The 18,146-nt window shown below is 44.0% G+C and overlaps 1 protein-coding gene across 2 annotated transcripts in view; it reads right to left on the reverse strand.

Annotated features, from left to right (window-relative positions):
• Positions 1-18,146, reverse strand: part of REXO1 (RNA exonuclease 1 homolog) — a 296,453-nt gene that overhangs the window by 57,435 nt on the left and 220,872 nt on the right. For both annotated transcript variants that reach the window (XM_075863701.1, XM_075863706.1), the window contains exon 14: positions 16,428-16,566. In XM_075863701.1, the coding sequence (XP_075719816.1) occupies positions 16,428-16,566 (139 nt within the window). The remainder of the gene's footprint in view (positions 1-16,427; positions 16,567-18,146) is intronic.

An 18,146-nucleotide genomic window follows, 5' to 3' on the forward strand; every position in this document is an offset into this window, starting at 1 on the left:
AGCACACTACGGCCACATGTGGGATATTTCTGTAAACTGCAGCATCTGGGCAATAAATTTTGAGTTGCGTTTCTCTGGTAAAACCTTCTGTGTTACAGAAAAAAATTGATTTTCTGACAAAAAAAAAAAAAGAAAAAAAAAGACATTTGTAAATTTCCCCTCTATGTTGCTTTAATTCCTGTAAAACGCCTAAAGGGTTAAGAAATTTTCGAAATGCGGTTTTGAAAACTTTGAGGGGTGCAGTTTTTCAAATTGGGTGACTTATGGGGGTTTCTAATATATAAGGCGCTCAAAGCCACTTCAGAACTGAACTGGTACCTATAAAAATAGGTTTTAGAGATTTACTTGAAAATTTGAGAAATTGCTGCTGAAGTTCTAAGCCTTGTAACGTTCTAGAAAAAAAAAAAAAGATGATCAAAAAACAATGCCAACATAAAGTAGACCTATGGGAAATGTTAATTAGTGACTATTTTGCGTGGTAGTGCTATTTTACAAGCAGATACATTTTAAATTTAGAAAAATGAAAACTTTTGCAAATTCTCTGTAAGTTTGGTGTTTTTCACAAACAAATACTGAATTTATTGATCAAATTTTTGTAAATATGTCACGAGAAAACAATCTCAGAATCGCTTGGATAGGTAAAAGCATTCCCAAGTTATTACCACATAAAGTGACACGACTGATTTGAAAAAATAAAATAAAAATCGACTGCGTCCACACGGCCAAAACAGGCTCAATCCTGAAGGGTTTAAAGAGATTGTTCCACATTATTGGGAAAGTCACAGTTCTCATGCAATATGGGGAGAAAGAAAGACCTTTCTAAGTATGAATAGAGTGAAATAGTTCAATGTCTTGCAAAAGGCACGAAAACAATTGATATTTCACAAAAACTGAAGAGAGATCATTTACACAGGTGAATACGATCTAATAAGGGTTAAAAAGGAAAGTTTCTGTGAGAAATTAATTGCATTAAAAAATAAGCTATAAAAATGTCACTGTTGAGCAGCAAACAGGTAATTTAAAGCTGCTGGTGTCTTCGGAGTGTCACAAACCCCTTAATGCAGGATCCACCACAGGCTGGTAGTTGTGCATAAACCTGTAGTTAGGCCACCCCTAAAACAAAGCTCACAAAGAGAAGCGTTTACAGTGGGCTCAGAAAAACAAAGACTAATTTTCAAACCGTTTTATTCACCGATGAATGCCATGCTAAACTGGATGGTCCTGATGGATGAAGTTCTGGATGGCTGGTGAACGGCCACCCTGCTCCAACAAGACTGCGACATCAGCAATGTGGTGGCGGAGTGATGATTTAAGCCGGAATATTTGGAAGTGAGATGGTAGGTCCCTTAAAGTATCGTGCTTTCCAAAAAAAAATCATTTTCACGAAGGACAATGCACCATCCCATGCTACAAAAACACCATTGACTACTTGGTTGCTATAGGCATAAAAGGAAAAAAAATAAAAATCATGGTTTGGCCCCCATCATCTCCGGACCTCAAAACTATTGAGAACCTATGGCGCGATGTACCTCAAAACAGCAGCTTTGGGAGGCAATCCTGGAATCCATAAAGGAAATACAAGCAGAAACTATGCACGGACTTACAAGTTCAATGGATAACCGCGTTCTTAACCCCTTCCCGCAATTTCACGTACAGTTACCTGATGGGAGATGGTGTTTTCCCGCAATTCCACGTAACTGTACGTGAAACATATGGAGCTGGCTCAGGAGGTGAGCCAGCGACATCACCGCCGGGTGACAGCTGTATGTTACAACTGGCACCCTGAGGTATCGGCAAGGACCAGAGCTAGCCTCCGATCCGACCGATTAACCCCTCACATGCTGCGTTCAATAGAGATCGCAGCATGTGAGGAGTTTATAGCCACCGGCACCCCAGCAGCGTGATCGCTGGGTTGCCGGTGGCTGCAAAGGCAATCGGAGGGCTAATACTTACCTCCCGGTCTGCCAGTAACGGAATCCTCCTATGCCCCGCAGTCGGCGGGGCCCAGGAGGCTTCCAGTACCATCGGCAAGATGGCACCGGCTCAGAAGCTGAGCCGGCGTCATCAGCAGTGGGTGTCCGCTGTATGTTACAGCGGACACCCCGATCTATCGCCAGGAACCGGAGCTAGCTCTGATTCCTGGCATTACCCCTTCGATGCACCGATCCATTGTGATCGCTGCATCCTAGAGGTTTGTAGCAAATCGGCAGACTTGTCATTCGATGGCAAGGCTGGCGACTGTTACTATGGCAACAGGAGCCCTAACAATGGACTCCTGTCTGCCATTACGTAAGCTGATTAGGCCCCGCCCAGAGGCGGAGCCTGATCGGCTTGCTGTCAGTGAACAACTGACAGTTCCAATACATTGCACTACATAGGTAGTGTAATGTATTAGAACATCAAACAAACAGTTGGACATTCAAGTCCCCTAGTGGGACGAAATAAGTGTGTAAAAAAAAAAAAGTGTAAAAAAAGTAAAAATAAAAGTTGTAAAACATACAATAAAAGTTTCAAGTAATAAAATAAAACAACCGCCCTTTTTCCCTTATCAAGTCATTTATTATTGAAAAAAATAATAAAGCCATACATATTTGGTATCGCTGCGACCGTAACGACCTTAACCCTTTAATGACCGCCGATACGTCTTTTTACGGCGGTCATTAGTGGGCTTTATTCTAGAGCGCCGCTATTCTACGTCGCTGCTGTAGAATAAAGTAAACAGAGCAGGGAGCCGTGAAATCTCCCTGCTCTCAGCTGCCAGAGGCAGCTGAGGGCTGGGGGCGTCCCTGCTCTGCCCGGTGAGATCGATATTAGTATCGATCTCACCCGTTTAACCCTTCAGATGCGGTGCACAATAGCGAGCACCGCATCTGAATGGTTTTGGAGAAAGGGAGGGAGCTCCCTCTCATCTCACTGACACCCGGCGATAAAATCGCCGAGTGTCTGTGTCTTCTATGGCAGCCGGGGGTCTAATAAAGACCCCCAGGTCTGCCTGGAGCGAATGCCTGCTAGATCATGCCGCAGGCATGACCTAGCAGATGCCTGTCCATTTTAAACGGACAGGCAGTAATACACTGCAATACAAAAGTATTGCAGTGTATTATAATAGCGATCGGAGGATAGTGAAGTCCCCTAGTGGGACTAGTAAAAAAGTAAAAAAAAGTTTAATAAAGTTAATTAAAAAAAAAAGTGAAAAAAAAAAAAAATGAAAAACCCAGCTTTTCCCCTTACAAAATGCTTTACTATTAAAAAAAACTGCAATAAAGCAAAAAAGTTACACATATTTGGTATCGCCGCGTCCGTAACGACCCCGACTATAAAGCGGTTACATTATTTAACCCGCACTGTGAACGCCGTAAAAAATAAAATAAAAAACAATGGAAAAATTGCTGTTTTCTGTTAATCCTGACTTAAAAAAAATGTGATAAAAAGTGATCAAAAAGTCGCATCTACTCTCAAATGGTACCAATAAAAACTACAAGTCGTCCCGCAAAAAACAAGACCTTATACAGCTATGCCGACGCAAAAATAAAAAAGTTACAGCTCTTTGAATGTGACAATGTAAAAATGTAAAAAATGGCTTGGACATTAGGGCCCAGAATGCAAGCAGGGGGAAGGGGTTAACTATAAAAATATGTTATTTATTCCGCACAGTGAACGCCGTAAAAAAAAACTAAAAAATACTGACATAATTGCTATTTTTTGGTCACTGTCTTCCAAAAATAGAAATAAAAAGTGATCAAAAAGTCGCATGTACCCAAAAATGGTACCTATAAAAACTATAACTCGTCTCGCTAAAAACAAGCCCTCATACAGCTCCGTCGACTAAAAAATTAAAACCGTTATGGCTCTCACAACTTGGCGACAGAAAAAATCCATTCTCTTTACAAAACTTATTTTATTGTGCAAAAAGTTGTAAAACATAAAAAGTGATATAAATTAGGTATCACCGGAAACGGACTAACCTGCAGAATAAAGGTAACATGTAATTTATAACTCGTGGTTAACGCTGTATAAAAATAATAAAAAAACAGCAATTCTGGCATATTTTTTTAGTCACCATGCCTCCCAAAAAAAAAAAAGGATAACAAGTGATCAAAAAGTCGCATGTACACCAAAATGGTACCAATAAAAACTACAGCTCGTCCCGCAAAAAAAAACAGCCGTCATACCACTAAGTCTATGAAAAAATAAAATTAGTTAAGGCTCCAATAAGCCAGGAAATAAAAATATGCAGTTGTGCCGGCCCGAGGGGAACGTTTCTTCTGTTTCAAGTGGCGAATTATCAAGGCCCCTATAATTAGGGAACCAGGAAGGGGAGGGCCCAAACATATCTGCTGGAAGCGACGGTGCCCGTATTATACCAGGACAACATTTCCCAGCAAAATTCCTCAAACTGCAAAGATCCCGAGTGTGGACCAAAAGGGGAATAAGTAAGGACCATTTATTAGTGCGACACCGGCCTGTGCAGAAAGGATTGTGTCACAGCATAACAAATATCTATGGATTATTTTATTGTTTTTTTTTACCCCATTATTATACCACCTGACTATGCCCCTTATATACTCCGCCCGGCTTACATGTACCCCCACATTATAAACGGAAATACCAGCAAGACTCAAAACAAAACTACTACAAGCATAATCCACGCTCCAAAAGCCAAATGGCGCTACCTCCCTTCTGAACCCTACAGTGTGCCCAAACAGCAGTTTACTTCCACATATATGGCATCGCCATACCTGGGAGAACCCTTTTAACAATTTTTGGGGTGTGTCTCATATTGGAATATATATGGAAAAAAATCCAATTTTCACTCTGCAACATCGAGTGCACACCAATTTCTGCCAATCACCTGTGGGGTTAATATGCTCACTACACCCCTAGGTGAATACCTTGAGGGGTGTGGTTTCCAAAATGGGGTCACTTCTGGGGGGGATCCACTGTTTTGGTCCCACAGGGACTTTGCAAATGCGACATAGCGCCCAGAAACCAATCCAGCAAAATCTGTACTCCAAAAGCCAAATGGCGCTCCTTCCCTTCTGAGCCCTACTCTGTGCCCAAATAGCAGTTTATAACCACATATGTGGTATTGCCGTACACAGGAGAAGTTGCTTTACAAGTGTTGGGGTGCTTTTTTTCATTTATTTGTTGAGAAAATGAAACATTTTCAGCTAAAACTACATCTTATTGAAGAAAAAGGATTTTTTTTATTTTCACTGCCCAATTCTAATAAAATCTATGCAACACCTGTGGGGTGAAAATGCTCACTACACCCCTAGATGAATTCCTCAAGGGGTGTAGTTTCGTGAATCGAGTCACTTTTGGAGAGTTTCCACTGTACTGGTACCTTAGGAGCTTTGCAAAAGCAACATGGTGTCAAGAAACCAATCCAGCAAAATCTGTGCTCCAAAAGCCAAATGGCGCTCCTTCTGTTCTGATCCTTGCCGTGTGCCCAAACAGCAGTTTAGGACCACAGATTGGGTATTGCCGTACTCCAGAGAAGTTGCTTTACAAATGTTGGGGTTCTTTTATTCCTTTATTTGTTGAGAAAATGAAAAATTTTGAGCTAAACTACGTCTTCTTGGAAAAAAAGGATTTTTTTTATCTTCACTGCCCAATTATAATAAAATCTATGAAACCCCTGTGGGTTCAAAATGCTCACTACACCCCTAAATGGATTCTTCAAGGGGTGTAGTTTCCTAAATGGAGTCACTTTTTTGGTGTTTTCCCTGTTTTGGTCCCTTAGGGGCTTTGCAAATGCGACGTGGTCTCCGCAAACCATTCCTGCTAAATTTGAGCTCCAAAAGCCAAATGGCGCTCTTTCCCTTCTAAGCCCTGCTGTGTGTCCAAACAGCCTTTTATGACCACAGGTGGGGTATTGTTTTACTCGGGAGAAATTGCTTTACAAAAGTAGTGGTGCATTTTCTCTTTTAATCCTTGTGGAAATTAGAAAAAATTAGCTAAACCTGCATTTTCTTTGAAAGAATGTAGAATTTCATTTTCACAGCCTATTTCCAATAATTTCTGCAAAAAACCTGCGGGGTCAAAATGCTCGCTATACCCCTAGATAATTTGCTCAAGGGGTATAGTTTCCGAAATGGGGTCACTTTTGGGGGATTTCCACTGTTTTGGCGCCGCAAGAGCCTTTCAGACCCGACATGGTGCCTAAAATATTTTCTGATAAAAAGGAGGCCCCAAAATCCTCTAGGTGCTCCTTTGTTTCTGAGGCCTGTGCTTCAGTGAATAAGTGCACTAGGGCCACATGTGGGGTATTTCTAAAAACTGCAGAATCTGGGCAATAGATATTGAGTTGCGTTTCTCTGGTAAAACTGTGTTACAAAAAAAATAGATAAAAAATAAGTTTCTGCAAAAAAAAAAAAGATTTGTAAATTTCACTTCTACTTTGCTTTAAATCCTATGAAATGTGTAAAGGGTTAAGAAACTTTCTAAATGCTGTTTTGAATACTTTGAGGGATGAAGTTTTAAAATGGGGTGACTTAGAGGGTTTCTAATATATAAGGCCCTAAAATCCACTTCACAACTGAACTGGTCCCTGTAAAAATAGCCTTTTGAAATTTTCTTGAAAATGTGAGAAATTGCTGCTAAAGTTCTAAGCCTTGTGATGTCATAGAAAAATAAAAGGATGTTCAAAAAAACAATGCCAATCTAAAGTAGACATATGGGTGATGTTAATTAGCAACAATTTTGTGTGGTATTACTATCTGTCTTACAGGCAGATACATATAAATTTAGAAAAATGCTAATTTTTGAAATTTTTCGCTACATTTTGCCAGTAACATAAAGTCTAATGTGTCACGAGAAAGCAATCTCAGAATCGCTTGGATAGGTAAAAGCATTCCGAAGTTATTACCACATAAAGTGAAACATATAACCGATCCAAAGAAGCAACATGAATCTACATACCCCAATAAAGAGCATACCAAAAATAAAGTATATGTGTAGCTCTACGTGTTGATTCCAGGGTGTTACACCCAAACAGCATCACAATTAAATAGATGAGACCAAAAGAGAAGATTAAATGCTGAGAGACAAAGAAGTAATGAAAATACAAAAATACTTTGACATATAATAAGACATATAAAAAGAATCCATAAACCAACAGTAAAAACACGGATCCTTGACTGGAAACTTACCCAAAAATATATGGGTGGTAAATGAGACACATGTGGATCCCTTAATTGAAAATTGTATGACAGATGTGTGTGGAAGTTTTATAAGTATAGTCTGTTTAAATAAATAAGACCAATACAAGACCACGCACAGACCAATACAAGTCTATGGGGCAGTACAGACAGTCCGTGCTTTTTGCGCAGCGTTTTTTTCCGCTGCGCAAAATGCGCGACATGGTCAATATCTCCGCGTATTTTGCGCATCACACACCCATTGAAGTCAATGGGTGTGTGAAAACCACCCAGGTGGCACGGAAGCACTTCCGTGCGAACTGCCTGTTTCGTGCACCAGCTGTCAAAAAGATGAATGTAAACAGAAAAGCACCACGTGCTTTTCTGTTTACAAACATCCAAATGGCGTGTCATAATGATGGCGGCTGCGCGAAAAGCACGCAGCCGCGCATCATATGATGCTGCCTCACGGAGCAGGCAAGTGGCTTTTGCGCAAAAACACCACGCACGTCTGAATCAGCCCTAAGATCTTACCAGACTTTCGCATAAATGTTTTGCCTATATATTTTCCTCTCCCAAAAAAGGGAGAGGTATCAATTGCAATAAAGGATTCTGATCACCTTTTCCTTCACTAAGGAAATTGTAGATGACGAGTGTCGTTATGGCATTTTATGTTTGATCAATAATCTAGCATACACTTAAATTACACGTTCGTGTGAATCCCCCCTTAGACATACAAGATATCACCACAATAAGAATCACTCATAAGGCAAATTCAAACCTTACATATTTAATGAGACTAAAGTATATTAACCCCTTCCCCCTGCTTGCATTCTGGGCCCTAATGACCAAGCCATTTTTTAAGTTTTCCATCGTCACATTCGAAGAGCTATAACTATTTTATTATTCCACCGATGCGGTTGTATGAGGGCTTGTTTTTTGTGGGACGACTTGTAGTTTTTATTGGTACCATTTGAGAGTAGATGCGACTTTTTGATCACTTTTTATCACATGTTTTTAAAGTCAGGATTAACAGAAAACAGCAATTTTTCCATTCTTTTTTATTTTATTTTTACAGAGTTCACCGTGCGGGTTAAATAATGTAACTGCTTTATAGTCGGGGTCATTACGGACGCGGCGATACCAAATATGTGTAACTTTTTTGCTTTATTGTGTTTTTTTAATAGTAAAGCATTTTGTAAGGGGAAAAAGTGGGTTTTTCATTTTTTTTTTAACCTTTTTTTTTTACTAACTTTATTAAACTTTTTTTTTCACTTGTCCTACTAGGGGACTTCACTATGCGATCCTCCGATCGCTATTATAATACACTGCAATACTTTTGTATTGCAGTGTATTACTGCCTGTCCGTTTAAAACGGACAGGCATCTGCTAGGTTATGCCTCTGGCATAGCCTAGCAGGCATTCAGTACAGGCAGACCTAGGGGCCTTTATTAGGCCCCCGGCTGCCATCGGAGACACTGACACTCGGCAATCTTATCGCCGGGTGTCAGTGGGATGAGAGGGAGCTCCCTCCCTCTCTCCAAAACCACTCAGATGCAGTGCTCGCTATTGTACACTGCATCTGAAGGGATAAAGAGGCTCTGTCACCAGATTTTGCAACCCCTATCTGCTATTGCAGCAGATAGGCGCTGCAATGTAGATTACAGTAACGTTTTTATTTTTAAAAAACGAGCATTTTTGGCCAAGTTATGACCATTTTCGTATTTATGCAAATAAGGCTTGCAAAAGTACAACTGGGCGTGTTGAAAAGTAAAAGTACAACTGGGCGTGTATTATGTGCGTACATCGGGGCGTGTTTACTACTTTTACTAGCTGGGCGTTGTGTATAGAAGTATCATCCACTTCTCTTCAGAACGCCCAGCTTCTGGCAGTGCAGACACAGCCGTGTTCTCCAGAGATCACGCTGTGTCGTCACTCACATGTCCTGCATCGTGTCAGACGAGCGAGGACACATCGGCACCAGAGGCTACAGATGATTCTGCAGCAGCATCGGCGTTTGCAGGTAAGTCGATGTAGCTACTTACCTGCAAATGCTGATGCTGCTGCAGAATCAACTGTAGCCTCTGGTGTCGACACGATGCAGGACCTGTGAGTGACGTCACAGATCTGCACTGCCAGAAGCTGGGCGTTCTGAAGAGAAGTGGATGATACTTCTCATCAGAACGCCCAGCTAGTAAAAGTAGTAAACACGCCCCGATGTACGCACATAATACACGTCCAGTTGTACTTTTACTTTTCAACACGCCCAGTTGTACTTTTGCAAGCCTCATTTGCATAAATACGAAAATGGTCATAACTTGGCCAAAAATGCTCGTTTTTTAAAAATAAAAACGTTACTGTAATCTACATTGCAGCGCCTATCTGCTGCAATAGCATATAGGGGTTGCAAAATCTGGTGACAGAGCCTCTTTAAACGGGTGAGATCGATACTAATATCGATCTCACCCGGCAGAGCAGGGACGCCCCCAGCCCTCAGCTGCCTTTGGCAGCTGAGAGCAGGGAGATTTGACAGCTCCCTGCTCTGTTTACTTTATTCTAACGCAGCGCCGTGGAATAGCGGCGCTGTAGAATAAAGCCCATTAATGACCGCCGTGAAAAGGCTAATCGGCGGTCATTAAGGGGTTAAAGATCATCATCAAAGAGAGATCAGCAGGCTTATGGACAGATACAAAAGTGACCAGAAATCTAGGGGTATTCATGACATTTTACAAAATAATAATTGGAGAAAATTAATCATCCACATGCATGACTAAAAAAGAAAAAATACTACAGTGCAGGGAAACGCCAAACAAGAAAATAAAAAAAACATCAAAACTTGACAGATAACATGTGCTATACTAAAAATCAGGGGGGGGGGGGGGTCGTAGGATGAAAGTGGAAAATAGTGAAAGCCACAACAAATGTCCTTGAGAGGGGTCCTAGAGGCAGAGAGACCAAGATATAATGTTGCCAGGGACGGCAGAGACCACAGATATTAAACTGCAGAAAAGAAAATCAAAACATAAAATATATGAGTCAAAACAAAGCACACGTTGTGTTCTCACCACAGTGGCACAGAGATGATAGTCGGACTGTCCATATCCACTCATATAGGAAAGTCACTTGCCATAGGTCACCATGATCCATTCTTCCTGAAGACTTGGTGATGATCCTCACTTTCCCGGAGAGCGGAGTCCCCTGTCTGTGTCAGACCCCATTCTTTACACAGCTGAAGAGCTGCTTCGGGCATCTGTGCTGTAAATTTGGATCCATTCCAATTGTAACGTCTATGGCCACGGTCTGTCGTTCTAACTTACCCCTCGACGACCGCGGCCATGGACGACCTGCTGCGTCGTCCCCCTGTGAGGCGCCGGCACTCACTTCCGGGCATCGAGCCCATCTCCCGGAGGGTGCGCGCGCGCTCGCTCTTAAAGAGCCAGCGCACGCACCTGAAAATGATCAACTCATGAATTCCTGGACCATAAGAGGGTCACCGACCTTCCTTTCCTCGCCTGAGCATTGTTGTGGTTTCCCTTAGTCTGTCTTGCAAATGGTCTCCTTAGTGTCTTCCAGCTTCCCAGTGTTTCCCAAACCTGTATCCCGTTTCCCGTGCTAGCAGTACCATCCTGGTCTTCTGCCAAGCTGAACCGTTATGTTTTGCTGCATCGCCACGCCTGTGCTACTGCACCACGCCTGACGTCTACCTGCTGCCTGGTCCCAGCCGAGCCTGCCTTGCTACTGTCTACATTGCCTCAGGTACCCTTTTCTGGACTATAGACTCTGTACCATACCTGTTTGGCCAGCTGCCACCCCGCTACGTGGTACGGCCCAGTGGGTCCACACCCCGCCTCGTGACAGTAGGCTCAGGCCATGGACTCCGCTGGTCAATTTAAGGGCATGTCACCCCCCCCAAGCCATGCAGACGGACCTGCAGGATCTCCAAATAAGACAGGATCAACTTCTTGTGACAGTGGACTCCATGGCACAGCAGCTAGGGGCGCTAGCTGCTTCCATTCCTGCCTCTATACAAGCTTCTTCGACCGACCCTTCTGCTACATCTCCTGGAGGTTCCGGTTCGGAATCCCAGTTCTCACTGCCATTACCTTCTCGGTTCCATGGATACGCAAGTACGTGCAGGGGATTTCTGAACCAATGCTATATCCATTTTTCCCTGCACGCCCGAGCATTTCCGTCAGACGGAACCAAGATCGCCTTCATCATGTCTCTACTTGCTGGCAAGGCCCTGGCATGGGCGAACCCAATCTGGGAACGACAGGGACCCGAGACTTCCAGGGGTTTGTGCGGTTGTTCCGTACCGTTTTGGAGGAGAAAGGACGTGTCAAGAGGAGACCTCCGTGGGCGAATACACCATCCAGTTCCGGACCCTGGCAGGAGAGTAGTCCTGGAACAATGAGGCCTTGGTGGCATCCTTCTGGCATTGCCTGTCGCCCAGGATCAAGGACGAACTTGCTGCCCGAGACCTACCACCTGCCTTGGACGACCTGATTCTGCTGGCTACTCTGGTAGATATAAGGCTCAGGGAGAGGTTTCATGAGGTGCAACTGGAGAGACTGCTTCCTAGATTGGCGCCCAACTTCCAACAACCCCTCTTGCCTTCATCTACTGCTACGCCTGAGGTGCCGATGCAGGTGGATCGCCTAAAATTGTCCGTACAAGAGAAACAGCGCAGGCGCACCTCTGGACTGTCTGTATTGCGGCCTCGCTGGCCATGTGGTGCGTCTGTGCCCACAGAAAACAAAAAACCCCAACGCCTAGGTTTGGTTGGAGAGACAACCCTGGGCGCTACTGAATTTAATCGTGAACTCTCTTCCAAAAGGTTTATTGCCGTGACCATAGTCGCTGGCGAGAGGCTCCATCCGGTTTCTGCCTACCTGGACTCTAGCTCTGCAGCTAATTTCATCTGTCATGACCTTGTGGATCTTCTCCAGTTGCCCACTGTCCGCCTGGAAAGGCCGTTGATCGTTGCCTCGGTAGATTGACTGCCTTTGCCTGACCCAGTTTTTTCCGTGACCAAGCCATTGAGACTTCAAGTGGGAGCTCTTCACACTGAGCTCATCTCCATTTATTCTGCCCAAGGCGGTCAATCGCGTGCTGCTGGGTTTGCCTTGGATTGGAACTCCGGAGAGGTTCTCCAGTGGGGTCCCAAGTGTCTCGACCGCTGTCTGGGTCATATTCATCCACCGCAGCCTTCTCCGCATCAGTCATTGGCAGGGTTGCCTCCTTGTTTCTCTCAGTTCGCTGATATCTTAGACAAGAAGGAAGCATAGACCTTGCCGCCTCATCGTGCATATGATTGTCCGATCGACTTGGTTCCTGATTCGTCCCCTCCTCGCGGTAGAGTGTACCCTCTCTCTCCCTGGCAGAGACTCAGTCTATGTCGACCTACATTAAGGAGAATCTGGAGAGGGGCTTCATTCGTAAATCCTCTTCCCCAGCCGGAGCCAGGTTATTCTTGGTGAAGAAGGCTGGATCCCTCCGTCCCTGCATGGACTACCGAGGCCTCAATCGGATCACAGTCAAGAACAGGTACACTTTGCCTTTAATTTTGGAACTGTTCGATCGCATCCGGGGGGGAGGAGGAGACTTTTTTCTAAACTGGACTTGCGGGGTGCCTACAACCTGATTCGGATTAGTCAGGGTGAGGAGTGGATGACCGCATTTAATACTCATGATTATGATTACCTAGTGATGCCCTTCGGCCTGTGTAACGCCCCCGCAGTGTATCAAGAATTTGTCAATGACATTTTTCGTGAGCTCCTCTATATCTGTGTTGTGGTGTATCTCGATGACATTTTGATTTTTTTCCCCAGATCCAGTAACTCAAAGTCATGTCCGCCAGGTGTTGCTTCGTTTAAGGGAGAATCATCTTTATGCCAAGCTGGAGAAGTGCATGTTTGAAAAAAGATCTCTTCCCTTCCTGGGCTACGTCATCTCCGATCAGGGCCTCAAGGTGGACCCGGAGAAGGTAAAGGCGGTCCTGGAGTGGCCACGCCCCCAAGGCTTAAGGGCCATACAACGCTTCCTGGGATTCGCCAACTTCACGTCATTGACAGCCCCCATCTCTTCCCTCACTAAAAAAAAAAAAAAAATGCCAAAGTGTGGACTCGAGGCTGAAGCCGCATTTGAGACCTTGAAAAAAGCCTTCACATCAGCCTCTATTCTTCACCACCCTGATGTGTCCCTACAGTTTTCTTTAGAGGTGGACGCTTCCTCTGTTGGTGCTGGCAAGACTGTGGTATGTGGCTACTATTCCAAACGGTTTTCTTCCACAGAGCGCAACTAGTTACGATTTACTGGCCATCAAGCTGGCCCTGCAGGAGTGGAGACACTTACTGGAAGGCGCAGTCCACCCTATCCTGGTCTTCACGGATCACAAGAATCTGACCTATTTACAGACGGCTCAACGGTTGAATCCTCGTCAAGCCAGGTGGTCGTTATTCTTTGCTCGATTCCGGATCGAACTTCACTACCGACCTGCCGACAAGAATGTCAGGGCCGATGCCTTGTCTAGGTCATTCGAAACAGAGGACACTGGAATCCCCACAGAATATTATTGCTCCTTCCTGCATCTTCTCTGTGAACCCTCTGCAGGTTAGAGACATTCCTCCAGGAAGAACTTTTGTATGTCTGGCAGACAGAGGAAGAATCCTTCGCTGGGGGTCACAGCTCCAAGTTGGCAGGTCATGCGTGTGCTCGTAAGACCCAAGTCCTAATCGCCCGTCAGTTTTGGACTTAGTCTCCTCATGTACAGTATGCGCAGCAAATAAAGTTGCCCACTCCAGACCAGCTGGTCTGCTCCAACCATGCCTGTGCCCGATGCCCCCTGGCAGCATGTCGCAATGGACTTAATCACGGACCTTCCTCTCTCTGCGGGTTGCAGTGTGATCTGGGTGGTGGTGGAGCAATTCTCTAAAATATCTCATTTTGTTCCCCTGACTGGCCGGCCTTCTGCTGCTCGACTGGCTGACCTCTTCATACAACACATCTTCCGTCTGCACGGCTTACCCCTGCACGGCCTATCATCTCCAGTCCAATGGACAAGTCGAGAGGACTAACCAAATTATAGTAAACTATCTGCGGCACTTTGTTTCCAGACGACATGATGACTGGGTGCAGCTGCTCCTGTGGGCAGAATTCTCCTATAATAACCAAACTAGTGAGTCCACCACCTCCAGCCTGTTCTTCATAGTCTATGGCCAACATCCTCGAATACCTATACCGGTCTCTATGTCCCAGGTGCCTGCAGCTGACTCGACCTTCAGGGACTTTCTGCAAATATGGCAACAGACCCGATCTTCTATTCTGCTAGCGGTGGATCACATGAAGAAAAAGCAGATACTAGAAGACAGAATCCTCCTCAGTTTCTTCCAGGTACGAGGGTCTGGTTGTCCTCAAAGAATATCTGGCTGAGGGTGCCGTCCTGCAAATTTGCTCCCAGGTTCCTCAAACCCTTCGAGATACTGCTACAAATTAACCCGGTGTCTTACAAGCTGCGGCTGCCTCCGACACTCAAGATCCCTAACTTCTTCCATGTATCCTTGCTGAAGCCCGTGGTCCTGAACTGCTACTCTAGGACTCCTAGTTCCACAGTGGCTCTTGGCGGTTCATCTGGGACTTTCAAGGTAAGGGAGATTCTAGCCACCAAGGTGGGTGGGTGGAAGGACATTTTATTTAGGGGATTGGAGGGGAGTCGGCCCAGAAGAGAGGTCTTGGGAGCCAGAGGAGAACATCGATGAGCCTGCCCTCATAAGGAAGTTTCTCTCCCGTTCTGGTCCCAAAAAGAGGGGGCGTAAGAGGGGAGATACTGTAACTCACCGCTGGAGATTTACCTGCAAGTTCGCAGTTCGAAGTGGACACAGTCTTGTGTACGCCTGATGGTGCCATTTTAGAAAGATTCTGTTGCAGGGAAGAATTTAGTCACTTTCAGTTGACTTTTCTTCCCTTTGCCATGCACCATTCTGATCTTCTCTGTCACTAGATCCTCTGGGCAGATTTGAGAGGAAAATTGGACTGTTAGTAGCCAGATAGTGCTTCTTTAGAGTCGTGAAGCACCGGAGCCGAGGAGTCATACACCTCCTCCCTGCATGGGCCGTTGGCCACGCCACCCTCTGGTTTGTTTTTTTTTACGGCGCTAACCGTGCGGTATAGATAATGTAATTGCTTTATTCTGTGGGTTGTTGTGATTACGGTGATATAAACGCTATCCATTTTTTTTTTACTACTTTTGCACAATAAAAACTCATAACATTTGTCTTCTTACATCGTCACAGTATTATGAGGGCTTGTGTTTTGCGGGATGGCTTGTAGTTTTCATTGGTACCATTTTGGGGTGCATACAACATTTTCATCACTTTTTATTCCTTTTTTTGAGAGGCAAAAACAGCAATTTTGGCACTGCTTTTTTTATTTTATGGTATTCACCGTGCTGGGTCAATAAAATAGTCATTATATCATACGGGTTGTTACAGATACGACAATACCCATTATGAATATTTTTTATTAAGATTTAAGCACTTTGTAAGGGAAAAAATATGGTGCCTTCTTTAACTTAGAATTTCTCTTTTCATTTTTCTAAATCTTTTTTTAGCTTTTTATTTTAATCCCAGTAGTGGACTTCACCATGCGATCCTTTAAACACTTCTATGATACATTGCAAAGGTTCTGCATTGCAGAAGGATCTGTATTACGCCCGACACAGACAGGGAGCCTATTAGTTCCTGCCTCTGGCAGTCGCCTCGCAGGGTACCCTTGGGGTGACAGAGGGAACCCCTTTCCACTGTCTAACCACTCAGCATTGACCAAGGCATCTAAGGGTTTAAATGGCTGGGATCAGAATTATCTCCGATCCTGGCCATTAGAGCGGGATGTCAGCTGTATAATGCGGGAGAAGATCAGTCTGTACCATCAGAAGCTGTCTGATAAGGGGTAAAGATTTTTTCAACTTAACAGATTTGTGTAAGGTAAATAAAAAACAAAGTTACAGTTCTAAATTTAAAAACATATATAAATTAAATGTAGTGTGTCTACCCTGTGGTAGGATATTTTTTCATCACTATCTTTGCCTTTTGAAAATGCAAATTTTCTCTCTCCCTGCCTGCTAAGTGGGTGGGCTCACCCAGGTGTAAAACTAGTGCTGTGCTCAGCACCTTGAGCCAATTAGATTTCTCCCCACTACTGCTCCCCATCACAGCATGCAGTCTCACAGAGTAAGAAATAGCAAGTCCCAGTATTTTGACTGTATTCCTTTAGTTACTCTCAAATTACCTTCAGTGCAAAAAGGTCGCTTTCCAAGCTATGTCCAATTAATATTGAATCACAACTGAACATGCAGAGTAAGACAGCCTGTACATCTCTCAGAGTGATGCTAGTGTTTTGTAGATCCTCTTCTGTAATGCCAGAAAACCTTAAAATAAAAGAAAAGAAAACAGTTATACATCAGAGTTGACCCACTACTAGCAGTTTTAAAGGTTTTTGTAGATGGGGGAGGAATGTAAAGTCCTATATAACTCTACATGCTCAAGCGCATAGCTATAGAGTGTACAGAGGCTTTAGTCCCACCCATGCTGGGCCAAAAGACACCTCTGCCACATAAAAGGCCTAGCAATAGTAGTACTTTAAATGACATTTAAAAAGTTGGCAGGGCCCTCAAAGCTATAACTTTTCATATGCGGTTATGCCCAACATGAAGGCCTGCTCACATCAGTTGGCTTTCCGTTCAGGGGTTCCGTCTGAGGTTTCAGTCGGGTGAACCCCTCAACAGAAAGTCAAATAGAAACCTTAGCTTCCGTTTGCATCACCATTGATATCAATGGTGACAGAAACATTGCTAATGGTTTCCGTTTATCCGACGGAATCAATAGCGAAGTCGACTTTCCGTTGAGGGGTTCACCTGACGGAAACCTCAGACGGAACCCCTTAACAGAAAGCCAACGCTGATGTGAACAGGCCCAAACTTGTGTTCACTAGTGCTTTAAACAAATGCCACAATATAGGAAGGCTTTGTTCACACATAGGGAAACCAAGGCACTAGTGGTGCAAATCTTGCACTTTGCTGAGAATTAGGGCACACAGTTTGAATAAAGGGCACAGACTATCAACACAGTTAAGTAGTGCCCAATACCATCAGTGCTATGTCTGCACTGCTTATCAAAGGCGATAATAAATCACAGCACAATAGAGTAACGATATCAGAGCAGACACATAAGAGCATTAAAACGGTATTCCATCTTAGGCAATTATGGTTTATCCTGTGGATAAGCTATAAATGTCTAATAGATGCGGGTCCCTGTCATGGGACTCCCACCTAACTCGAGAATGGTGGTCCCCCGATCCCCTCTGGTGAGGGACCACTGGCAACTGCATCCAGGTGGAAACTATGTGGAGAGGTGGCTGGGCCCACAGAAACAGCGTAGTACAGCGAGCTACACAGTTTCTTTAAGCCCGGACACCTCTCCACCTGAATATGGTGGCCAGCGACCTGGGAGCACCCGCTTTCTTGAGATAGAGCTGGGACCCAAATCTATCAGACATTTATGGCTTATCCTGTGGATAGGCCATAAATGTCGAAGATGGGAAAACCCCTTTAAGAATTAGTAGTTTTTGGATTTGGCTGTGTTTATCGTATAAATTCCAGAGGATGAAAATCTGTCCAGGTGATGTGATGATTACATGAGTGCATTGATAACTGTACTATGCACCTTTTTAACACTCAAAATAATCACACTACCAGGACTGAAGTAATTTGTGGATTTATAAACAACCAGAGATCTTGAAAACCATTAAGAATTTACACAAAAGGTATATTGTATCAGAAAAAAAACCTTTCAATAAGAAATGAATATGTTTCATTTACCAAAAAAAGAAAACCCTTTCAAGGTGGCTTTAATCTACATTCACACGACATTGAAAAATGGGCGCATGATTATTTTTTTTTTTTTAAAACGCCCATCACACGGCCGTTTTCAGAACAACGTAGTCCTATGG

The sequence above is a fragment of the Rhinoderma darwinii genome, chromosome 1, assembly GCF_050947455.1.
Source record: "Rhinoderma darwinii isolate aRhiDar2 chromosome 1, aRhiDar2.hap1, whole genome shotgun sequence".
Lineage (NCBI taxonomy): Eukaryota > Metazoa > Chordata > Amphibia > Anura > Rhinodermatidae > Rhinoderma > Rhinoderma darwinii.